This window comes from Barbus barbus, assembly GCF_936440315.1.
Source record: "Barbus barbus genome assembly, chromosome: 24".
Classification (NCBI taxonomy): Eukaryota; Metazoa; Chordata; class Actinopteri; order Cypriniformes; family Cyprinidae; genus Barbus; species Barbus barbus.
Window position 1 is genome coordinate 28,274,376 of NC_136752.1, and position 26,120 is coordinate 28,300,495.

The 26,120-nt window shown below is 36.3% G+C and overlaps 2 protein-coding genes across 9 annotated transcripts in view; one reads left to right on the plus strand and one right to left on the minus strand.

Moving 5' to 3' along the window:
• LOC306844088 (RNA-binding protein 25-like) overlaps nucleotides 1-10,112 on the minus strand; it is a 28,246-nt gene extending 18,134 nt beyond the window's left edge. For 4 of the 8 annotated variants that reach the window (XM_079375985.1, XM_079375983.1, XM_079375981.1 and 1 more), the window contains exons 1-4: nucleotides 10,016-10,097; nucleotides 8,613-8,736; nucleotides 8,062-8,111; nucleotides 3,987-4,025 (exon numbers count right to left, since the gene is read on the minus strand). In XM_079375985.1, the coding sequence (XP_079232111.1) occupies nucleotides 3,987-4,025; nucleotides 8,062-8,111; nucleotides 8,613-8,718 (195 nt within the window). In that variant the 5' untranslated portion in view covers nucleotides 8,719-8,736; nucleotides 10,016-10,097. Of the gene's footprint in view, nucleotides 1-3,986; nucleotides 4,026-8,061; nucleotides 8,112-8,612; nucleotides 8,737-10,015 lie in introns of all 8 variants that reach the window. The other 4 variants (XM_079375984.1, XM_079375982.1, XM_079375987.1 and 1 more) reach the window with 2 other exon arrangements.
• A 1,111-nt stretch (nucleotides 10,113-11,223) lies between these two features.
• LOC306844089 (heat shock protein HSP 90-beta-like) lies at nucleotides 11,224-18,495 on the plus strand. Its single transcript, XM_079375988.1, has 12 exons — nucleotides 11,224-11,601; nucleotides 12,401-12,544; nucleotides 12,653-12,859; nucleotides 12,941-13,100; nucleotides 14,591-14,724; nucleotides 14,818-15,123; nucleotides 15,208-15,373; nucleotides 16,026-16,216; nucleotides 16,302-16,449; nucleotides 16,921-17,189; nucleotides 17,589-17,922; nucleotides 18,002-18,495. The coding sequence occupies exons 2-12, from the start codon at nucleotides 12,401-12,403 to the stop codon at nucleotides 18,115-18,117; spliced, it is 2,175 nt and encodes a 724-aa protein (XP_079232114.1). The 5' UTR covers nucleotides 11,224-11,601; the 3' UTR covers nucleotides 18,118-18,495.
• Nucleotides 18,496-26,120: the final 7,625 nt, after the last annotated feature.

Here is a 26,120-nt window from a genome sequence, read left to right on the forward strand (position 1 = left end):
GTAAAAACCTCAATATTATCTATTTATGGTTTCCGAGATGGGGGAAACGCAGGGGGAATCGCGGAATCCAGTCATATAAATGGAATTTACTGTATAACGCGGAGTCACGAAATTTGTCAAAGTTTGGATGAATTAATCAAAAGTAGGTCAGTACACTTAAATCGACTCATGATATGGACTAGCTGTAAACATTAAGCTGCAAAGAGACTATTTAAATATGAATTCTGCATGTTCGGCGTGTCTCTGTATATGTGAAAGGCACAGACGCGCGGTTTTGACACACACACACACACACTGAAGTGCGCGACGCTCGCGGTGTATTCCGCATCGGTCATGTCACTAAATGAGGACATAAATACATGAACATCATCCCCAGAACTGCTCTGAGAGTTACTTCATGAGCATTTGACTGTTTCGTTTGAGTAAAACGATCGCCATATCATAAATAGGCTACAGAAACTTAAGAGGTCCTCATGGCAACCCGTCAAAATAAAAGTTTGGTTTATTTACTAATGCTACTACAATTATTACAACTTTTGTTTAAAAGAACAATCACACAATACGCTATTTCTTACGTTTTAATTTTAATAGTAAACATTTGTTTGACAAAAAATAGTTTAACTCTCATTTGATTAAAAGATAAATTAAATTAATGTTTTATGCCTTCATTTCCACTGCTCTGTAAATTAAAACTAATGGAAATTACTGTCACATAGGCCAAGACTAAGATACTGTCACATAGGCCAAGATTAAGTTACTGTCACATAGGCCAAGATTATGATGACGGAAATTGGGACATTTCAATAGGCTATTGAACCAAGTGAGCCTATAACAGGCTATTAGTGTTATAGTTTCATTAAAATAGTTGCGGTCTTCTTCACAACTTCTACAATGGAGCTATGAAGACAATTAAATTATTTACACTTATTATATACATTGCGCTTTTTAAATTAATCAACTGATGTGCATTAGATGATGAATTGAATAGTCCCCTCTTGTAGGTTATGATTTAGTCAACCGAAAATAATTAATGAAGAATTATGAGAGGTTATGCTATTACACATACATTTCTAACATGTAAATTATTGAAGCCAAATACTTACATTTCCCCAAGCTGTTTAGCTGTAGTATTTAGTATTCATAGGCTTAATCATGAAGCATGCAGTGGCCCCACTTTTAACTCTCTCTTTATATATTACCCTTATTGTAGATGGATGCATGGGGGAAGACAAGAGTAAGAAGTGCAACCAACCAACACTAGGGAAGGCGGTTTTTGTCAGAGCCCTTGTTATTCTTAATTTTGACATTTTCATTTTTACACCAGACATATATATCGGTATCGGCCCTGAAAAACACATATCGGTCGACCCCTAGTCAGAAGGACTAGCCGAGGTTATGCTCCTTTCTTCGGGATACATGAGCAGTGAGCGCCCGCTGATCTCATGGAGCTCATGGCTCCGAAATCGGCTAAGCACATTTTCAAATAGACGCTGTTTTTATAAATAAACTGCAGATTTGAGTTTTAAACAACTATATTCTCAGCTGAAATACATGCGTCCAGTGTAGGTAGACTTTAGCGGTTGCGCCACGTCCGGTGTAGATACGGTGTACTCGTATCGAGAAGAAACAAAGTAACCTCGGCATCCGATCGCAGGCCTTTCGCTCCTTGAGTTCTCTCCAGCGCTGGAAAGCTGATCCGATATTTACACGGGTCCTACTTCTTGCCTTATCATTCTGCAGATGTTTTCCTCTTTTGTTTTTTATCCGCCATCTCTATCTTTCTGTCGCTCGGCTGTTTACAGAACGCTCTCTCCTCCATATCATGAGTAGACACACCCCTTAATGCTGATTGGCTACAAGATTGTTTTGGGACTCGGCCCCGACTCAGTTTTCTAAAATGTTTTTGAAAAATTGCATACCTTGCCTTTAATGAGAAGAAACTCGCTCACTTCAATGAGCTGCATTCTGCATGAGATTGCATACACAGAAAAATTCAAATGTTACGAAAACTGTTTCAGGTAGGCTATGTTCATTCATTTCTATCGTCAGTTTGAACGCCGTTTTCGTTCCTTCATATGCATTTGGCTACCTACCAATAAGGAAACGGTCTGTAAACAGCATTTCACATGTACGGGTTGTAACACTACAGGATTTCAACATTTCCACATAATACAATTTACAAAATCCCGTATTATTTCCTCGCCATCTCATCTCTAAATAGAGAAAAAAATGTGCCAAAGTTCAAAAATCTTTTGAAGATATTGCTGAACATTGCAAAAGTACATTTCTGACTACTTTTTCTGACAGTAAATTTGTCATCTCGGTTTTTAGTATTTAAAATGAGACACGTTTATTATTTTTACCTATTTCACAATTATTTTAATCTCCAAACTGTTTTAGATCTGCTTTGTCTCTTATGCTTTGCTATAAAACGTGGTGGGTTGTGCTCCGCTCTCCCCTACTCACACAAGGATCATGCATGCATTTTTCAACGCTATCTCAAGACCAATTTGTACGTATTTTACGAGGTGGCAAATTCGTACGACCTCACAATTGCCGTGAGATCAGGGCTGCATTTTCTGCACTGAACCTCACGATGAGTTTGACAACACTCATAGCGGATTACAGTTCACCGGAGCGAGCGGTTTCGAGTTTTTATGTACATGTTTCATATTTTAACATCTATAAACAAAGAAATTAAAACTTAGATATTAGTGAAATTTTACAGTTGTATCCTACTATAAAATAAAAGTTGTTTTTTTTTTAAATAATTTCTGCCATATGAAACTTTTAATTAAGATTAAGCTTAAAGTAATGTCAATTGTTTTTTATCTCAAATATTTTGGTGGGTTGTGAAAAAGATTATACTTCTGTAGGTGGGTCGTGGAATGCAAAAGTTTGGGAACCCCTGCACTAAATGGAGAAAAATCCTGGAATGTTTTCCTTAAAAAACCTTAAGTTCTTTTCGACTGAAGAAAGAAAGACATGAACATCTTGGATGACATGGGGTGAGTAAATTATCAGAAAATTTATATAACGAGTGAACTAATCCTTTAATATGTAGCCATGTGACAAAAAAACTAATGTGATGGTGACTGATATAAAAATGAGATATGGCTTCTCTATGAAAATCTGATTCAATAGGATGCATCTCCATAGCATATTTTGCATAAGATATTTTAGTACAAACATATGCAAATAAATATTGCTTTTTATTAGTATGCATTGTTCCATATAAATAAATTGTTAAATATCTTTATTCCTTGTGTTCATTTATTGAAAAACAAAGTTGAAAACATGCCTGGTTTTAACGAGATTGTTATTTAATTCTACAGTTATAAAACACTCTGAATTTACTTCAAAGCAATGGAATCTGAGCAAATATATAAAGAGATGGATACTTCAGAACAAAGTAAAACACTAGGGCTGGGTATTGAGACAGATTTCACAAACTGATTTGATTTTGATTCAGTTCTATAGGATATAGTATGTCAATTTTTCTTAAGGAAAATAATCTCTCAACAAATGCTTTAAAATATACAGAGATCCCTGACAGATTAAAATTAACAGCATTTATGTTTATATTAGATACAATAAAACACTCAACAATATAATTAAGTTTCAAATGTATATTGTAACGATATAACTATTTTTCTAATTATGTAGTGCATATATTTAGCAAACGGCTCCTCTCTAAAGTTATTGTTTTCTAGCTAACTAACAAAAATTATAGACATTGAACGATTTTCCTAAAATAAATGATGTTATGTGACATTGCTTACAAGCTGTTTTAGTGACATATCTCTGTGGTTGAAACACTGATTGAATAATTACATAAGACAGGATACATTTCAGTAAGTTGTACGGTTTCTTTCAACACCTTCTGACGTTCATTCATGTTTATTTTGTGCTGTAACTAGTACTAAACTGTCACACCACATTAAAGTGTCATGAAACCTCCCTGTTTTAGCACTGGTCTTTCACACCTTAGATTTGAAAAAGACTCCAGAAACAGGCATGTAAAGCTGTGGAAAAGTGGGAGTGAAGAGGGGAGAAAACAACCAATAAAACACAGACCTACAACACACTCATTATACAGACAAATGAATAATAATAAACTGAGCAGAGAAAAAAAACAAAAAAAAACAACGGAGGTAGGGGCTACCTTGATACGTTTTAAAAATATAATGATAATGAACTCCCAAGAAGTCTTATTAAAGACTACTAACAACCACAATGAACAATGATAAATTATTATTTGAAAATTGACATCAGCAGAGATATTGGACTATATGAAAATGAAAACAACATCTAATAATATTTTCACATTTACCAGCACTACATTCTGAGAACAAATGACACGCATCAGTTTAAAACCTAAAAAATAAAGGCGTAGTTAACTTTGTTTACTTTTCAGTCTATCATTGTTTGCTGTGTATCACAATAATCCATCGTGTTCATGATCAGAGGTGCCGCTGTATCAGTGCCCTTATTTGCGCATATTTCATTTGAAGACATGATGTGTGTGTATAGGAGCTGGTTCATTTTTGGAGCATGAGAGAATATGAAATGTGTTCACAAAAATTTGAAACATGCTTGCTCCAGTCCGGATATGAACTATGATCCGCACAACGAGTGTTGTTAAACTCATCGCGGCGTTCAGCGCAGAAACTGCACTTCTCACGCGTGCTCCAGGCATTGTTACATATTGAAATATTGTGACAGCATGGAAGCTCTTTCATGAGATTTTAAATTCTCTGCTGTAATACGACCTCATGCATAATACAGCACATTCTCATGAATAATACTGAGAAAAGCTCAGAAAACTGATGACAGACGCGCACTCTCCAGCCACTCACCACTCTAAATTAGCAAATATACATCACTTTTAGTGACGTTGGCTTTTTTGAACCGGAAGAACGATATGGTTCCAAAAAAACGAAAAAAAAAAAAAAAAAAAAAAAAAAAACTTTTCCCTTAATAATAGACAAGTGCTACAGTTGTTTTCACTGATGTGCAACATGTTAATATCTCAAAAAATGTTTTAGGGTTTCATGACCCTTTAAAGCAGGGGTACTCAACAGTCTGCATTAATTTTGTGGCACGCGTCATGCTGAAGATTAATGTATTTTTATTACAGTTTGAGCTCAAAATATTTGGCAGTTTGATTTTTAAAAATTAAATGTAGCCTATACAATCATCGATCTCTGCAAGCGCTGTAACCACGTGCGGCACGCCCCAAACTACTTAAGAGAAGCCCTGTCCAACAAAAGACAACATGATTTTACTCCACAGCAGTCGAGTGTATGAAATAAATTCACTTTGTGAGCTGATGTGCGGTTTTCGTCACAGAACGAGGCAGATAATACACTCACCTAAAGGATTATTAGGAACCCCCTTTCGCCTTCAGAACTGCCTTAATTCTACGTGGCATTGATTCAACAAGGTGCTGAAAGCATTCTTTAGAAATGTTGGCCCATATTGATAGGATAGCATCTTGCAGTTGATGGAGATTTGTGGGATGCACATCCAGGGCACGAAGCTCCCGTTCCACCACATCCCAAAGATGCTCTATTGGGTTGAGATCTGGTGGCTGTAGGGGCCATTTTAGTACAGTGAACTCATTGTCATGTTCAAGAAACCAATTTGAAATGATTCGAGCTTTGTGACATGGTGCATTATCCTGCTGGAAGTAGCCATCAGAGGATGGGTACATGGTGGTCATAAAGGGATGGACATGGTCAGAAACAATGCTCAGGTAGGCCGTGGCATTTAAACGATGCCCAATTGGCACTAAGGGGCCTAAAGTGTGCCAAGAAAACATCCCCCACACCATTACACCACCACCACCAGCCTGCACAGTGGTAACAAGGCATGATGGATCCATGTTCTCATTCTGTTTACGCCAAATTCTGACTCTACCATCTGAATGTCTCAACAGAAATCGAGACTCATCAGACCAGGCAACATTTTTCCAGTCTTCAACCGTCCAATTTTGGTGAGCTCGTGCAAATTGTAGCCTCTTTTTCCTATTTGTAGTGGAGATGAGTGGTACCCGGTGGGGTCTTCTGCTGTTGTAGCCCATCCGCCTCAAGGTTGTGCATGTTGTGGCTTCACAAATGCTTTGCTGCATACCTCGGTTGTAACGAGTGGTTATTTCAGTCAAAGTTGCTCTTCTATCAGCTTGAATCAGTCGGCCCATTCTCCTCTGACCTCTAGCATCAACAAGGCATTTTCGCCCACAGGACTGCCGCATACTGGATGTTTTTCCCTTTTCACACCATTCTTTGTAAACCCTAGAAATGGTTGTGCGTGAAAATCCCAGTAACTGAGCAGATTGTGAAATACTCAGACCGGCCCGTCTGGCACCAACAACCATGCCACGCTCAAAATTGCTTAAATCACCTTTCTTTCCCATTCTGACATTCAGTTTGGAGTTCAGAAGATCGTCTTGACCAGGACCACACCCCTAAATGCATTGAAGCAACTGCCATGTGATTGGTTGATTAGATAATTGCATTAATGAGAAATTGAACAGGTGTTCCTAATAATCCTTTAGGTGAGTGTATATTATTTATGATAAAGGCAATGTCGATTATCATTGGATTATAAATATGAATGAAAATACCGGAGATGGCTTGAAAAACACAGTTAAACCATATATTGTCACAACGCATGTTTGTCGTATAGGCTACTGTTGGATATTTAAATAAATAGCCAGATCGCGAAAAAGATTCAATCCCCAACGCAATCTTGTTCATAAATGACAGGATTCATGTCTATTAAAGCCTTAAATCACAATGTAACGTTCAAATCTGTGCTCGCGCTGCCACTGATCCAGAGAGAGCAGTTTACTTGTATGAAACATCTTTACAAAGTCTTTTGTATCGTTATTTCGGTGTTACAAACATTCAAATAATCACAGAAGTACTGGAATAAAAGTGTATAGTTCGGATATAAACACTGCTGTCTACAGAAGCGATCGAAATAGAATAAATCACCTTTTTGAAAGTGATGTTGCTTCAAAGAACGATTGTATCAATTACAACTTAATGCCAGCAGGTGGAGACAAGTGACTTACACAGATTCGTTCAAAAAACATTGATTCATTCAGGAATGAAACAAGTGAAGTCTTTATGAGCATGTCATGAAGTTATGAGTTATGAATCATTTGTTTAACAATCAATTCGTTGAATATTGCATTCTAAAATAGACAGCAGCTATTTTTTCTAGAAACTCTAGTAAATTGCATGTTATTCTGTTTAGAGAATCATGGTGGGAGAAAAGTGATATCTATTTTAAAAATAAAATATTGATACAATATAGTTAATATAAATAAGAAAAATAATACTTCTTTCTAAAGCACTCTGTGAACTATGTTTGCTCAAGAATGTTTTTAGTTTTAGCATTTTGAGTTTCTTTAATACTCTGTTCAATATAGCAAAACAAACTTTTAATCCAATTTTTTTGTTCCAGATTTTTACTCTTTAAAAAATATATTTTCATGCTCAGTGTTATTTTAAATATGGACAAGGACAAGCAAGACTTCAGTAAATAAACATCAGTAATAAACTGTATTTCTAAATCAGTAAATCTGCAAATATTGTCTTAAAGTCTGATGATGCAAATTGTAATTTGTGGCCCTTCGCATCCTGTGTAGTTTAAATGTGCCCTGCTTGGCCTCTGAACTTGAATACCCCTGCTTTAAAGCATGCCAAAAATATATTTTTAATTGACTTTCATATCAAAAGTAAAAGCTTATTGTGATTATTATATGGGATGTGTGCACAATTAATGTTTAGTGAGGGTTTATTCATGCATCAACTAAAAAAAAACAAAATGGACTAAAAGATCAATTCTTGGGATTTAAGTATCGATATCAGTTCTTCAGAATGAGAATCAAATAAAATTTGGATATCAATATTTTTAACCCAGCCCTATAATATAGCAATACTTTTTATAGTGGAAAATACTTTCTTACATATATATGTATATACTTAGACTGGAAATGACTAAACTAATTCAAAGAAATTTAATTTTTCTATAATTAAATAACATTACCGCAGGGGCTGGAGTCATAATGCCCATGTGGACAGGAATCATTGGGGTTCCTAGAAAGGAGAAAAATCAACAACATCTGAAAATAATGTTCACCCTAATTTGAATTTGTCAAAGTTACATTTTATAATCATTTAGTCTCATTTAACATAGAAACTGTTCACCTAGCAATGCATAACATATCTAATGCTCTCCAAATAAAAAAAAACTGAAACCATAACCTTCCTTAAAAATGTTACATTAAGCATGACGACAAATCTGTTATTCAAACTTTGAATACGCTGTTGTTATAATCAAGTTGTAACAGTTAACACTTTCATAAAAGCTCACTGAATGCTCTGGATTTCCATGAAAGCTGCCATTATAATCAACATGCATGCATTTGGCTGACGCTTTTAGCCAAAGCAACTTAGAGGTATATATTTTGCCAGAATGTGTTCCATGTAATTCAAACCCATGATCTCGCTGTTGCTAACTCTCTGATCTAATAGTTGAGCCACATGAACACTTATACGCCTACACAAGGTCTGATAAATCTAGTTTATCTTGATTACCAGGAGGCATCGATGGTGGAAACCCAGCAAACTGTGGTGGAGGGATTCCTGGCGGCAACGTTGGGATGCCTATTTGTGGCCGGTTGAGATGAGGAGGGAAAGACATCTTGGGCAGAACACCCACCTTAAATAGAAGACAAACACATCATTAACTGGGATTTATACAATGTTTAGGCTGCTATAATACACACACTGCTTACAAGACAAACAGTCTTAAGTCGCTGGGGTATATTTGTAGCAATAGCCAAAAATGCACTGTATGGGTCAAAATTATTGTTTTTTTTCTTTTATGCCAAATATCATTAGGATATTAATTAAAGATCATGTTCCATAAAGATATTTTGTAAATTTCATGCTGTAAATATATCAAATTGCATTCATTTCTGATTAGTAATATGCATTACTAAGAACTTAATTTGGACAACTTTAAAGGTGATTTTCTCAATATTTAGATTTTTTTGCACCCTCAGATTCCAGACTTTCAAACAGTTGTATCTCAGACAAATATTGTCCGATCCTAACAAACCATGCATCAATGGAAAGATTATTTATTCAGATGTATAAATCTCAACTTCATGACTGGTTTTGTAGACCAGGGTCACATATAGTACTATTACGTGAGTCTACATCTAAAGCTGTTCAATTTTATGTTGAATGCATTTAATTTACAGCACATAAGCACCAAAAATAAACACCAAATCAGAAAATCTTGACAAACCAATCAGCTGATTTCAGGATGATGTGAAATCAACGGACAGCTGTGAATCAGCCTGAATTCGACCTGAAACCACCTGAAAGGTCTAAAATCAACATGAAATCAGTTTAAAGGTTTGAAATAAAGCTTAATCTACTCTAAAAAAACATTAAATTCCCTATATTTTAATAAACTGTCCTCTAAAAAAGCAACAATAAACTGAAAGATAAACCTGAAAGTATTGAAATCGTCTTGAAATATTGTAAGGATTGAAAATCAACCTGAACTGATCTTAAAGGACTGAAATCGATCAGAGATTACCTGAATGTGCTGAAATTAGATGAAAGGTCTTAAAACAATTTAAAGGCCGATTACACGTTGGTGTAACGTCTCCCAATGTGACTAACCATTGACGTTAGCTAACCAAATAAACAGGTGTATGATAGCTAAAATTGTGTATAGCGCAGAAATTGTGTTGCTTGTATTAAATGTAGTGATTTTAAACCCATAAATCAGACCGTTTTGTCAGAAAATGCCAGCGGGAATCATTTTAGTCAGACCGGGCAACTGCTAGCCGCGAGCTAACGGTCACAAAATACCTTTATTCTGACCTCTCTCAACAGATTAACACGTTTTATCAAATTCCTGTACGATACAATGAAAATATGAACTCAAAACGATAACCAATACTTCAATAAATCATACTCACTCAAACCAAATCGATATCAACTCGCGTCTCACACGGAAAGTTCACCGGATCCGTGATAAAAGCAACGAGCAATCGAACCTGCAGTTTCCGGTGAAATGGAATTATGGGAAAATATCGGGCAAGTTAAAAGACCTTTGATTTATATAAACAAAATAATAAAAAAAAATAAAAAAGCTAAAATGTATTTATACAATAGGTTTGGTATTAGAATTTCTTGGTGTGGGATATGATACCATGATCTTGTTTGTTGATTTTCAGATTACATTTTACAGTTATTTTTAACATACAGAATTACATTCAGCATGTACTTAATAAAAGTCTGTGAAACATTTGCACATATCGCTGTTAAAAAATAGTTTTTCCTACTGTTTTACTGTTCTTTACGTATTATTATTATTATTGCGTATTATTACCCATATTCTCTGTTGATTCTAAATAAAACATGAACTCGGAATGTCAGAATTATTCATTAACTTTCAAGCTTTATATTTGTATTTAATTAATTGCGCATGAAATATGAACAACAATATTATACAAATATGATATAACTTGACAAAACCGATACAAATATTAAAATTAAATGTATCTCTGGTTAAATCTAACAAAACGGTCAATCAATTTTCCGGGGCGAATTTACCCTGAAAATCGAAATAAATCAAACGTATTTTTACGGACATTAAGAAATAATATCTTGTTGATTTTAGTGTGGAATTAAACCAGAAGTTTCTTCAGATTGGTCCTTCTAGGGCCGCAAACTGCATTTGAGTGACAGGTGACGTAAGCGAAGGCGGGATTTTCATGGAAAGTGCTGGAACGAGACAAAGCACCGCTAGTTCCACCGCCTGATGTGCTTCCGATGCAAAACATAGTGCAGTCGATTATGCTTCGTAATGGCCATTTATTTCACTGCGTTCTCTGACCATTTGACTATTTCATATTTTAATGACACAAAATATTTTGACAAGGTGAAAATTATATAAAGAGTCACCTATCAGGCGAAGCGCATCTTTCCAAACGTTACCTGTTTTTATAACAATTCGATGTTCTCTGTCTAACAATCAAACATTTATTAAATATCACAGATATTATTATAGTTACCTAACATGTTTATGGTTTATTTACAATCATGTGCAAAGAAATCGCATGGTTTTACTAAGAAACAGAATTGTTTTAAATAAAAAATAAGCTCAATCCGGGTCCTTTCCTGCAGGAAAAATTCATATGAATCTCAAATAACAGACTGTTTTAAATTCTAAAATGTGTTTTTATTGTTTCTTGTATTTTATGAAGTGATTCTCAATAAACGTATTATTATATTATTTCAGTTGGACGTTATTTACATCTGATGCAGCTAGTAAAATACTGCATTTGTAGCCGGGAATAAATGTTTTGTACACAAATAAAACTGTAGTTTGTGTTTGTTGCTGATCAGAGTGAGTCAACGCGGAGGGATACAGAGGCGGAGTATAAAGAAAAGCGGCGCGCACGCGGGGTTCTCTCCTCTCTGCTTCCCTGAGTATCAGTGTAGGGGAGATCAGCTGTTTCTGTGGCGATTAAACCAGCAAAAACCAACGAAACTAATCAAGGTAAGCCGTCGATCTGCATCTAAAAAGATTCTGTATCATTTCAGGAATTAATCTAGATTACAAGAACGGCGTTTAATTTCGGAATTCTTTATTTTATTCGCTCTTTGACCGGTGTGGTAATAATGCTGATGCCGGTTAACGGTCATTTGTCTCCGATCTACAGACTCGGTCATCTTTCATAAGACGACTTTCTTTTATATTTTGAAATAATCGTACGTTAATGTAGGATGTTTATGTTTTATGTCTATATAATGAGTTGATGAGCAGGTGCGGTGGTTTACGACGCTGTAACTGATGCTTGTGTAGTTACTGGTTATTAAGCATCTCTTTCAATATTTCTTGCTGTAATTTATATGTAAGTTAATGTATATTAGAGTCGTGACCGGAATGGGTGGTTGGTGTGTTTAAAAGCAATCATATCTTTTTAATGTAAGTTCTTGTATTAGCGTTTAAAGTTATTGAATACGCCTCATGAAAATGGTGTTTATTCCGTTGAGTTTAAAAAAAGCAATACACGTTTAAATCGATTTAATTTTAAGGATTGCATCAGTAAAACACGTGTTGAGCTCATTGTCCTTCTGCGCCATGTTCTTCCGCATCCGGGTCTTTTGTGCGTCGGTTTGTCTTGTGTAACTGTACTACAAGTGATGGATGCTTTCATTTTCATTTAACCCTTTGTTTGTTCAATTTAGACATTTTTATAAACAAATCAGTAATGTGCAGTTGTTAGAGTATATAATTTGTAAACATGTTAAACCATGTCCACGGATATAATAATAATCTGAATTTATCTTCTCAGATGCCTGAAGAAATGCGCCAAGAGGAGGAGGCCGAGACCTTTGCCTTCCAGGCAGAGATCGCCCAGCTGATGTCTCTCATCATCAACACCTTCTACTCCAATAAAGAGATCTTCCTCAGGGAGCTCATCTCCAACGCCTCTGATGTAAAGACCAATGATAAACTTATGTATATATATAAAGTGTCATATGGCTAGCTCTAACAATAAGACTATATAGTTCCCACGATCAACCTGTTTTTCCCCATTCGACAGGCTCTTGATAAAATCAGATATGAGAGCTTGACAGATCCCACTAAACTGGACAGCGGCAAGGACCTGAAGATCGACATTACCCCCAATGTTCACGAACGCACTCTTACCATTGTTGACACCGGTATTGGAATGACCAAAGCCGATCTCATCAACAACTTGGGGACCATCGCCAAGTCCGGGACGAAGGCCTTCATGGAGGCTCTACAGGTGATGTGTCTGCCAGTTTTGGCATTTATCAACACTTCTCCATTGAATTTAGTCTCTAATGTTTCCTGTTCATCTCTCCAGGCTGGTGCAGATATCTCCATGATCGGGCAGTTTGGTGTGGGCTTCTACTCTGCCTACCTGGTGGCTGAAAAGGTCACGGTCATCACTAAACACAACGATGATGAGCAGTACACCTGGGAGTCATCCGCTGGTGGCTCTTTCACGGTCAAGGTGAACCATGGTACGTTACAAACTCACGTTTGATGTAAGGGTGTGCGATATCATCTTCATTATCGTAATTGTTGTTTTAACGATGTGCGATTTGACTTGAGTATTTTGCAAAAACCATTCAAAACGGGGTGCACGCATACATTACGAGAAGTCTAGACTAGTGCGCGTATGCATTTTAAAGTGTTATTTCACTGCATGATTCAGTATTAAAATGCATTAAGAATGTGGCAGGGGCAGAGAGAGAGAGTGTGTGTGTATATACATATATACACATACACATCACTTTGTATAGTTAATCCAATTCACACGAAAAGTGCTGTTTTTTTCCCAAATATTACCATGATTACAAATGTGACTTTTTTTTTTTTTTTTTTTTTTTTTTTTTGCAACAATTCAATAAACAAGTTAACAGACTTGTATCTTAAATGCATATTTCCTGTTTTTGCGCTATTTTGACAACATAATTCCAAACGCAGCCATAGCGCTGTTGTGCATCTCTGAGCAACATGGTGTTTTGTCCCTGAATAAATACATTGTTTAAATCCGTGGTTTTCAAATGTGTCCTGCAAGCACCCCTGCCCTGCACATTTTGTATGTCTCCCTTATCAGATACACCTTATTCAACTCATCAGCTCATTAGTAGAGACCGTAAGACAGGGGTGTCCAGACTCGGTCCTGGAGGGCTGGTGTCCTGCAGAGTTTAGTTCCAACTCTAATTAAACACACCTGAAGCAGCTAATTAAGGTCTTAGGCATACTAGAAGCTTCCATGCAGGCGTGTTGAGGCAAGTTGGAGCTAAACCCTGCAGGACAGAGTTTGGAGAGCCCTGCTGCAAGACTTGAATTGGGTGTGTCTAACAAGGGAGACATACAAAAAGTGCAGGGTAGGGGTGCTTGAAGGACAGGTTTGAAAACCACTGGTTTTAACTGCAATTACCCACTTAAGTGACTTGCTGCCACCTACTGGCGATTTTAATGTGACATTCAAAGTAACTTATTAAATGACTTCAAATATCAGTATTCAGCGTTTTAAATATCATATAATGTATTTGTAATTGCACGTTAAATGCATTCATGTCTTGCAGTGTGTAAATGCATCTAAATGCAGCTTCTGGTTGATTTCATTTGCTTGGTAACAGCCCAAATGTCTTATTCTAATTCACTTATTAAATGTAAGAATTCGACTCAAAAGTAATGGACACTTCTAGAAATAAAGGTTAAAATGCCCATAAACATGTAAAAATCAGTTTAAATGTATTGGAAAAGATTCATTTCTATCAGCGTGAGTTGACAACCACACAGAATATGAAGAATATCAAAAACTTCAGGAGCCGGCAGTCCTTAAGATACCAGCACAATAACACACTCTGCAAAATATCATCCAATTATCATTAGTGATTAAAATTCCAGAAAATACAGATTTGTCAATATTGCACACCCCTACTTTGGCATAAGTGCAGTATTAAGGGTGACTGATGTTCTCACACCTTCCGATCTCCAGGTGAGCCCATTGGCCGTGGAACCAGAGTCATTCTTCACCTGAAAGAAGATCAGACTGAGTACATCGAGGAGAAGAGAGTGAAGGAAGTGGTCAAGAAACACTCCCAGTTCATCGGATACCCAATCACACTCTTCGTAAGTGGAATTCGGTTTAACTAGTGGAGTTGAATTACTCTGATAAAATTGCTCTGGTAGTTGAGTGATGGCAAAATACCAATTTCCACGCAGGTGGAGAAGGAACGCGACAAGGAGATCAGCGACGACGAGGCAGAGGAGGAGAAGCCTGAGAAAGAGGAGAAGGAGGAAGGTGAAGACAAACCCAAGATTGAGGACGTCGGCTCAGATGATGAAGAGGACTCCAAAGACAAGGACAAGAAGAAAACGAAGAAGATCAAGGAGAAGTACATCGACCAGGAGGAGCTGAACAAAACCAAACCCATCTGGACCCGCAACCCTGACGACATCTCCAACGAAGAGTACGGAGAGTTTTACAAGAGCCTGACCAACGATTGGGAAGATCACCTGGCTGTCAAGGTAACACAATGGGTTCTGCAGAACAAGATTCACACTTAAATGTTTGAGAGTTGATGAAATACTCACTTATGCATTGTCCTTCAGCATTTCTCTGTGGAGGGTCAGCTGGAGTTCCGCGCTCTTCTCTTCATCCCTCGCCGTGCCCCTTTCGACCTCTTCGAGAACAAGAAAAAGAAGAATAACATCAAGCTGTACGTCAGAAGGGTCTTCATCATGGACAGCTGTGAGGAGCTCATCCCAGAGTATCTGAGTAAGTAGTCTTGCGCCAAGAGAGTTCAACCAAAAATAAAAATGGCTATTTGCTCTCCCTCATTTCGTTCCAAACCCATACGATTGTGTGGTTCGTATTTGAAACAAATTGATATTTTTAATGAAACTTGAGGTTTTGCCATTGAATTTCCAGTAAATAAAATTCAACTCTAAATAAATCTGTTCCTTTTATATAAAGCTTAAATAAAACTGCTCCCTTCATATGAGTGGTGCCGTTCTGGTTACCTGGAATTTCAATGGACCAAAACCTCTCCTGGTTTTAAAAAAAAAAAAAAAAACATATTTTGGTTTATCTTCGAAACCCAAATTATGAATTTGGAAAGACATGAGGATGAATAAGTGGCATTTATTATTTTTGAGTGAACTATCCCTTAAATTCAACATGAAATTGCCTATTTGCTGCTTGATTTCTGCTGACGTAATCAAAAAGTTAAGTAGTTGCACTTTCCATGGTCGAATCCTGATGGATTTTACAAAGTCCTGCTCCACATTATTTCCCGATGATACTTTTTGCATGATTACAAAAATTGAATGCATTGCAAATTAAGTTTTGCTGCTAAACAACTTGGGTTTTGATGACTGAAGGTTTCAAATGGTGCAGTCTCACTAACAGCCAATCATTGTCCCTCCAGACTTCATCCGTGGTGTTGTGGACTCTGAAGATCTGCCCCTCAACATCTCCAGAGAGATGCTGCAACAGAGCAAGATTCTCAAGGTCATCCGCAAGAACATGGTCAAGAAGTGCCTGGAGCTGTTTGCCGAGCTGGCCGAGGACAAGGAGAACTACAAGAAGTTCTATGATGCCTTCTCCAAGAATCTGAAAGTAAGAATGCAAGACTTTGATTCATGACTTCCAAAAAAAAAAAAAAGGAAATTAGAAGTGGTATTAACATGTCTGTGAATTCCAGCTGGGCATCCACGAGGACTCTCAGAACCGCAAGAAGCTGTCAGAACTGTTGCGTTATCAGAGCTCGCAATCTGGTGACGAGATGACCTCCCTCACAGAATACGTCAGCCGTATGAAGGAAAACCAGAAGTCCATCTATTACATCACTGGTAAGACTTCATCAGCATCAACCTGCTTTTAAAGTAGGGCTGCACAATTAATAGAAAAATCAAAACCACAATATGGCTTAGTGTGACATTAACATGCATTTGGGAACGCAACATGTCAACCATCTCCCCATATTTGTGAAGAGAAGCAATTTAATTAAAGGGCTCCATGGGGTTTTCGGTTTAAAAAGTTTAATGGGTTAACATTTGGAAATAAAGAACATGAGAGCACTATAAATATTAGTATTTCACAGTTTTAATGTTAATTTTTTTCTCTTTTTTTTTACATTGTGAATTTACAGTAATTTGTAGTGGCTTTTTTTTTTTACCTTTAATAATAGTAATCTTATCAATTACCATTTTATCAAATAACATTTTAAATATTTATTTTTAAACTTTTAATAGCTTCCCCCACCCCAAATCTTATTTTAAAGAATACAATAAAGTCTTATCGGTGTTGTCGATCTTCCCCAGGCGAGAGCAAAGACCAGGTCGCCCACTCTGCTTTTGTGGAGCGTGTGTGCAAGAGAGGTTTCGAGGTGCTGTACATGACCGAGCCCATCGACGAATACTGCATCCAGCAGCTGAAGGACTTCGACGGCAAGTCTCTGGTGTCCGTCACCAAAGAGGGACTGGAGCTGCCCGAGGATGAAGATGAGAAGAAAAAGATGGAGGAAGACAAGGCCAAGTTTGAGAACCTCTGCAAGCTCATGAAGGAGATTCTGGACAAGAAAGTAGAGAAGGTGTGTTTGCGTAATGCAGCTGTTCATAAAAACCAAACTTGTGCCAATATGTGAAAACCTAGTTTATTTTGGTCTTAATCCACCCCATTAGGCATTAATTCTTCCAAACTGTGTTATAAACAGGATTCCTAGTGAGAGTTGCACAGATGGTGAGTTTATGTAATGGACATTTGCACTGTTTTGTGAGTTTGCGTTTCGCTTGCAGACTCAAATGTGTGAAAACATGTTAATTCCAGTGTGTACCTTGAGTCCTAGTAGCCGTTTTTCCTTCAAATGACATGCATTTGTATTGAGTGACTAACAAGTATGATCTAACAGCGAGTAACTGTTGAGTGATCAACCAGAACTTGCCTTACCAGTTTAATTCCTGTTCCTCAAGCTGATCTGATTCTTTCCCAGGTCACCGTATCAAACAGGCTGGTTTCTTCTCCCTGCTGTATCGTGACCAGCACCTACGGCTGGACGGCCAACATGGAGAGGATCATGAAGGCCCAGGCCTTGAGGGACAACTCCACCATGGGCTACATGATGGCCAAGAAACACCTGGAGATCAACCCCGATCATCCCATCATGGAGACCCTGAGGCAGAAGGCCGATGCGGATAAAAACGACAAAGCCGTGAAGGATCTGGTCATCCTCCTGTTTGAGACCGCGCTGCTTTCCTCTGGTTTCTCATTGGACGATCCTCAGACGCACTCAAACCGCATCTACAGAATGATCAAGCTGGGATTGGGTAAGTTTAACTTCCTCTTTTTTCATGTTTTAGTCCTGATATATTTGGGTCAGTTACTAATTCTCATTTTTGTCTTCAGGTATTGATGAAGATGAAGACGTACCTGTGGAAGAACCAAGCTCTGCTCCAGTTCCCGAAGATATGCCACCTCTGGAAGGAGACGATGATGCTTCTCGCATGGAGGAAGTCGATTAAACCCCTTTGTCTAAAATTCCCAAATCACTTTTCCGTAATCATTCCTTAACATCCTGTCGTTCTCTTTGACCTGTAGAAGGCTGACCTGATCTCAGTAATGATTCCTGAAAGAATCATAATGTAACTAAAGCATACTGTCTACTTTTGCTCTGTTTTGAGCCATAATGTACCTTTTTGGTTTTTTTTACGTAATGTGATGTTCATGGATTGCAGTATTGTCTGAGCACAATAAGCACTGTGTTTCACTGATACTGAGTCTGCTGGCTGTGCTGGATTGAATCAAGCATGATTTCTTTCTGCATGGAAGGGGAAAGATCTTTGCCTGACTGCAGGCATGTTGTCTTGTTTTTCAGAAATTAAAACGTGGTGAAACCTGAATTTTTGGTGTTGTCTTTGCTTATTCACTTGTTTTCGTTTTCAGTGAAATGCATTAGAACAAAAAGTGCAAGTCTTCTAAATTGGGTTTAAAGTGTTTTATTTCAAAAGTTAGTCAAATTCGACGCCATATTGAATTGTATTGGCATATAAGATCCATTAGATCTTACATTTTGGATCGCTTTCAAAACTCTTGTAATTTTGTCTACTGGATGTTTTCTAAAAGATATTTTGGTATGTGGTTATATCATTCAATAACATGAACTGAGAAACCTTTTTTTATAGCGTTAAGAATAGTGCATTAACTAACGATAAATACTTAATGTATTTTGCCTTTTTTTTTTTTTTTTTTTTTTTTTTTCCCCAGATAACTTCATTCACCATTCCTGAAATTGCTAAAGATATTTTCAGATTCAAATTTATGCAAAAACATTTAGCCAATTTTCCTAATCTCACTCAATCTTTCTGACTATATACACTTCTCTTGCAAAAAATTAACACACCTGCTGTTGTAGACTACACTAGTGTTATATTGCACTTTAATGAGGATTTTATTATCATACACATTTTAAAACTTATTGGGGGCCCAAGTGAGAACCACTGCTTTATATGGGCTTTTTCAAGTGCAATTTTCTCTGTTCAGTCTATATCCAATCAATTCTCTTCACATTATTTAGTCCCAATATACAAATAAATAATGCATTAAGGGTTTAATGAAGGTAAATAAGACCAAGCAAGTGAAATTCAAGATATAAACTGAATGGAACACAATATGGTTTCTAAATGTCTTGTATTAGTCAAGTTTGAAATGACAACTTCCAACATCTCCATAAGACTTTCTGCTCCCTTTTAAGACTTTAGTTTCAGTTCCTTGATTCCTACTTTCACAAATTATTTTAAGACTGTGAAAACTGGTTATTTCCTCTGTTGACCCAGAATCTTCATTCATGCTAATTTCTTAATTGCCTTTTCTGTAAGACTCTCCATATAATGATCATTTTCTCACCTTTATGTGATCTTGTTTGATTTTCCCCAGTAGAACACAAAGAACGGATTTTCTTATAAAATATGGGCTGCCAAAAATGTCAGAAACACAATATGAAGACATTTTTGTTGTTATCCTTATTCCTCTTCATATAGCGACAAATTCACCGTATTTTAAGCGTCTCGCGCCATGAACACTGTTCAATAAATTGTGACTAGTTAAAACATGTTAGTTTATAAAAACGCACCGGAATATTATTATATTATTATTATTAACGACAGCCCAATTAGACAAGTCTGGGGGGCGGGGTGTGCATTACATATGGAAAAACATTAACTGTTCGTATGCATAAATGCTTTAGTTGTTTTGACATTCACCAAAATCAGATTTGTGTGTGTGTGTGTGTGTTCCACTGTATAAAACAATAAATAAAAACCATAAAGGGATGACTATATGAGTGCAGTTCTGTAATGAAGCTGCAGTTCCGCTTCTCTCCGCCAGGTGTCTCTGTTTGACAGCGGCGCTGTAGAGTTAAATCTGTTTCTGTGCTCGGACTGCATTTCACCGCAAGGTCAAACAAAAGGAACTACTTTGCATAAAGTAAAGGAAGCGGTTTTAACAGACAAATATGATTTTTTTTTACATTTTGCCATTATTTTCGTCAATTAAACACGTACCGCACTGTCATTACTCTAACACACGAATTTTATTAAAATCTGCATAAAGTCATAAAAACAAATAGCCTGCTACTGCGATGTATATTAACAAAAGTGCTTTACAATTTAAAAAACAACGTGTTTGCATTTTGGGGGGAGGGGGTTATGAAAATAAAAATAATGGTCATTAAATTAGACTTCATTCTCTTTATGTACAAGACAGAAACTAGCTTCATAAGCAACTGTGATAAGAAATGTGGACATTACAGTAAACACTGTGTCAGTAAACATTTCCCTCTCGACCTGTAGAAAGTGTTAATCTGCAGCATTTATTGGAAGTGGTCTGACCTGCTTTATTAAAGACAACAGTCAGAGATGAGTCTTCAAGACCATCAGTGTGTCTTTTTCTCTCACGGTATTAAGGAAACATTTAACCTTTTCAGTTCTTCTGCTGAATGATCCAAACACTCAGTCATTACATCTCGGTTTCTTCTAAGTCACATGTGTTGCAGTAAAGACATGGCTGAGGAGGGGTTTAACATTCATTTCAGCCCAGGTGACTGTAGAGGATGTCTGATAAAGACATGATGTCCGTGGGTGTCTTACCATGCTGCTTCTCATCGAGTCATTCAGAGAGGCTGTGTGTGGGGAGCGACCGCAGAGATACTGATCGACCTGGAAACTTGACTTCATGTAGCACAGATACACACAGACACACGTCAGTCTAATGCAGGTACGGCCTGCTCTGGAAGAGTTTGGTACAGTCACTTACTTTGATAAACAACATGGTACTGATACTGACTGATTAATGTACCATGGTATTTACAAGACCTCTACAAGGTAAATTGTGGTATAACAATAACGTATGTCCTACAAAGCACCTTTGTTGATCTTTTTGGTTGTTTCTTTCACTGTGCATCACTGTTCTTCTACAGTTCTTGATTTTTAAACTTTTTTTTATGACAGACAGACAGACAGATACATAGAAAGGTAGATAGATAGATAGACAGACAGACAGACAGATGGATAGACAGACAGACGGATAGACGATAGATAGACAGACAGACGGATAGATAGACAGACGGATAGACGGATAGATAGACAGACAGACGGATAGATAGACAGACAGATAGACGGATAGATAGACAGACAGACGGATAGATAGACAGACAGATAGACGGATAGACAGACAGACAGACAGACAGACAGACAGACAGACAGACGGATAGATAGACAGACAGACAGACGGATAGATAGACAGACAGACAGACAGACGGATAGATAGACAGACAGACAGACGGATAGATAGACAGACAGACAGACAGACAGACGGATAGATAGATAGACGGACAGACAGACGGATAGACAGACAGACGGACAGATAGACAGACAGACAGACAGACAGACAGATAGACAGACAGACAGACAGACAGACAGACGGATAGATAGACAGACAGACAGACGGATAGACGGATAGATAGACAGACAGACGGAAAGACAGATAGATAGATAGATAGATAGATAGATAGATAGATAGATAGATAGATAGATAGATAGATAGATAGATAGATAGATAGATAGATAGATAGTGCACACACACAGCAGTGAGTTGAGACTCAAACCTGCAACCTTTGGGTCTCAAGTCTGACTCTAACCATTAGGCCATGTCTGCCCTGGTAACTGAACTGAAGCTCGAGAGCAAATCAGTAAAAATCTTGTTCTACCAAACACTAAAAATGAACACAAGTGAACTGAATTGCACTGTAAAACTGGATTGTCGATGTGTTGTTTTATCTCACAGTTTAGTTTTGTGTTTTTTTTCCTCCAAATTCTGTTCATATCTTGGAATAAAAAAGAATAATAAAAAAAGAATAAAAAATCTCCCAATTCAGACTTTTTCTTGCGATTACAAGTTTGTATCTCACAATTGTAAGAAAAATAGTCAGAATTGTGAGATTAAAAACTAGCAACTAATACTTTTATTCAGTGGTGGCAATAAAATAAAATAAAATAAAATTTAAATAAAATAAAATATAATATAAAATAAAATTCCATAGTCTTGTTTTGTTTCTACAATGAACCTTTTTTTTTTAAATTATTATCAGAATTGTAAGAAAAATTGTGGTGAGATAAAAACTTGCAAATTTTATCATTTTATTCAGTGGCAGAAATAAAAAAATAAAAAAGAAGAAGAAAAAAAACCATTCTGTAGTAATAAATAAAACAAATCAATCAATAAATAAAGTTTTCACAACTTTTTTTTTCACAGTTTGGACTTTTTTCTTACAATTGCAAGCTTATATCTCACACGTTTATAACTGTTTTTTATATATTTTTATTCTGTGGTGGAAATAATCTTCTATAATAGACAGACAGACAGATCAAAGTCTCAATATAAGAGTTGTTTTTTGTAGATGTGGGAAAAAGCTGTCAAACCCGGCCGATGGCATCAGTACAGTGATACATCAGACGCTCAAGACAGGCATTCTGAAAGCTGAATCTCAGTTACACAAGATCTGCCCACGTCCTCCAAATCACTGGATAACACTATCAATCAAACTGAAGCTCACACGCGGCTTCCTCTCTGTGTATCTTTTGTTTTCCGTGACGTGTGTGAAATCGAGGTCAGCTCGTATGTGCATGCGTGTCGCGTGGCATGAAGAGGGGCTGCTATTTACAGTGTCTGAGAACGCTTGTGGTGCAACGCACACAGACTCTGAAAGGAAGATGTTGGCGGATCATTTATCTACTGTCTGCATCCGTCTGGTTGATTATTTTGTACACAAAGAATATCAGATTTGAACGAGGCCTTTGAAGCATGTGTACAAGAACCCACAGACCAGTCGGAAACCACCTAGCAACCACCTAGAACACCCTAGCAACCACATAGTAACATCATAAAACCATCCAGAACACCATAGCAACCTCCACTCTCAGAAAAAAGGTACAAAAGGTGTCAGTGGTCCGGTACTCTTCCACAAGCTACTAACATGTACTATTTAGGTACTTATATTTGCACTTTAGTTGCTTTTATGTATTTTTAAGGTACTATAATGCTCCCTTTAGGGGTAAAAAAGGTACTTAAATTTACATTGTGAAATGGTACCACCAGTGACAGCTTTTGTACCTTTTTTTCTAAGATTTTTTAAAAATAACAATAAAAATCTTTATCTTAAATCTTCTCAATTGTACGGAAGAGGATTAGGGCCAAGCAATGATAAAACCACCTCGAGATTAAAGTCGTTAAATTACGAGAAAAAGGTCGAGATAAAATGTTGAGAATAAACTCATTAAATTACGAGAAAAAAGTTGTTAAATTACGAGAAAAAAGTCCTTAAATTTCGAGAAAAAGGTCGAGATAAAATGTTGAGAATAAACATTAAATTATGAGGAAAAGTAGTTAAATTACGAGAAAAAAGTCGTTAAATTACAAGGAAAAAAGTAGTTAAATTTAGAGAAAAAAGTTGTTAAATTTCAAGAAACAAGTCGAGATAAAATGTTGAGAATAAACATTAAATTACGAGGAAAAAAGTCATTAAATTATGAGACAAAAAGTCATTAAATTCCAAGGAAAAAAGTCGTTAAATTACGAGGAAAAAAGTCATTAAATTATGAGACAAAAAGTCATTAAATTACGAGGAAAAAAGTCGTTAAATTACGAGGAAAAAAGTCGTTAAATTACGAGGAAAAAAGTTGTTAAATTACGAGGAAAAAAGTTGTTAAATTATGAGGAAAAAAGTCGTTAAATTACGAGAAAAAAGTCGTTAAATTGAATCAGTCTTTTGCCAAACTCACTTTTTTTCCCTTTTCTCATCACATATCAATAGCGAGATATTAAATAAACTCCTGTAGCTCAAATAGTAGAGCATGGCGCTAGCAGCGCCAAGGTCTTGGGTTCGATTTCCAGGGAAAGCAAGAGCTGATAAAAAATTTAAAAACTGTAACTTGAATGCAATTTAAGTCGCTTTGGATAAAAGCATCTGCTAAATGCATAAATGTAAACAAAAACAGAATTGTGACTTTTTTCACATTCCGAGTTTACATCTCGTATTTAATTTTTTTTTCAGTTTACATTTTTCGTTTTGAAATAAAAAATTCAAATTGTGACTCTTTATCTTACAATTCTTACTTTTTTTCATTGCAATTGCCAGTTTATATCTCACAATTGTCTTTTTTTCTAAGAACTGCAAGATATAAATTCATAATCGTAAAACTTTTTGAATTTGAAGATCAAGGTAAATTGTACTTAATTTGTCTTCCAGGAAACATGCAAGTATCTTCTGTTGCTTCAGAAGGGCAGAACTAAATGGAAAAAATATATATTTCTACAAAATAAGAAAAATTTGGACATCTTCATCCTGTTCAAAAGTTTTCACCCCCGGCTCTTAATGCATCGTGTTTCCTTCTGGAGCATCAGTGAATGTTTGAACCTTTTTTAATAGTTGTGTTTGAGTCCCTCAATCATTCTCAGCGTGAAAAGGTGAATCTCAAAATCATACAGTCACTGCTGGAAAGGGTTCAAATATGCAAAAGATGCTGGAAAACTGCAGGACGTGGATTTTTCTGAAGAACAGTGCTCAGTTTAACTGTTCAGAACAAACAAGGGACTCATGAACAACCATCACAAAACAAAAAAACAGTCGTAGATCATCCAGGTAACCACACACAGTATTAAGAACCAAGGGTTCACAAACTTTTGAATGTGGTTATTTGAATAATTTCAGCTATTTTTTTGTCTTGTGGACTATATGTAAACATCTTTTATGGAAAATATCTTACTCAGGACAGTACTAAATAAAAAATAACATGCATTTTGCATGATCTCTCTTATTTTGGTAAAATTATTCACATTTTCACAGATTCTGCAAGGGGTTCCCAAACTTTCGCATGCCACTGTATTTACCGATAATAGGGAACTTCCGCTTTGCAAAATAAGGTGGATATCTTTCCAGTCATCTTTCAATCTTAACTTTTTTTAGCTTTTAAAGATCTTGCAGTTCTTTATTGGAGACCTAATCACAACAAACACAAGAGGCTCTTCAAGATGCGAAAAATAACATCTAACTGTATTTAGCAGTGCTGATGACATTAACAGACAGTTCATCGACTCAAAATATCAGAACAGAATAAAAAGCATACATGAAGAAAAGATGAACACAAATCTGAGAAAGTTTGGTCACGTGATCAAATCAATTTAATCTAATATATATAAACAATGAACCCTAAAAAAAGTTAATAAGACTACATTAGTTAGGTAGCATTTCCTGATGCCAACCACACAAGTCCTTCACATCCCCAGAACAACCGCCAACACTTAAAATTAAAGAAATGACACTGAATGACACATCACTCATTATCAGAGTTAATTCTTTTTGACCTCCAGAAATGAATGGGCTTTTACAGGAAATTAATATCACATACAGAAAGCAAAACTTCATGTACTCTGGTGGTAAGGGGAATCTCTCAACTATGTCCAGGTCATATTTCACCCTAAAATCGAGAAAAAAAAAAAAAAAAAAAATTCCCTAAAGGAAGCGTTTTGAATTAATATGACAATTAAACAACTTAAAAAAAAAGTATATATATATATATATATATATATAATCTTCACTCATGGAGAAAAAGCGATACTATACTATATTAACGGTTTAGTTTTCATTAATGCACCCCATGCTTTCAATTTGGCTGATTTAAATAAACTTTTCTGTTACACATTTATGAAAATCACATTTAATGAGGAAACAAAAAAAAAAAATCAAAGCACATCCAGCCATATTAAGGTAACAGTCATGAAAATTTCACAATGCAATAATATTATTAATAATAATAGTTTTATTTTTTGCTGATGTAATTGCCATGAAAATGTCCCAATGCAAAAAAAAATTAAAATAAAACATGGAAAAAACTTGTAATAGGCATCATTTATTTATGCATAATATTTTTTTACGGCCATTAAATAATAACGGTCTTCACGAGATTCATCTGGT

Bases quoted from the DNA above. Each gene is read 5' to 3' on its own strand.
- LOC306844089 (XM_079375988.1), top strand. From the start codon at position 12,401: ATGCCTGAAGAAATGCGCCAAGAGGAGGAGGCCGAGACCTTTGCCTTC. The intron at 12,860-12,940 runs GTGATGTGTCTG...TCATCTCTCCAG, and splicing joins CCTTCATGGAGGCTCTACAG to GCTGGTGCAGATATCTCCAT. The intron at 13,101-14,590 runs GTACGTTACAAA...TCCGATCTCCAG, and splicing joins CACGGTCAAGGTGAACCATG to GTGAGCCCATTGGCCGTGGA.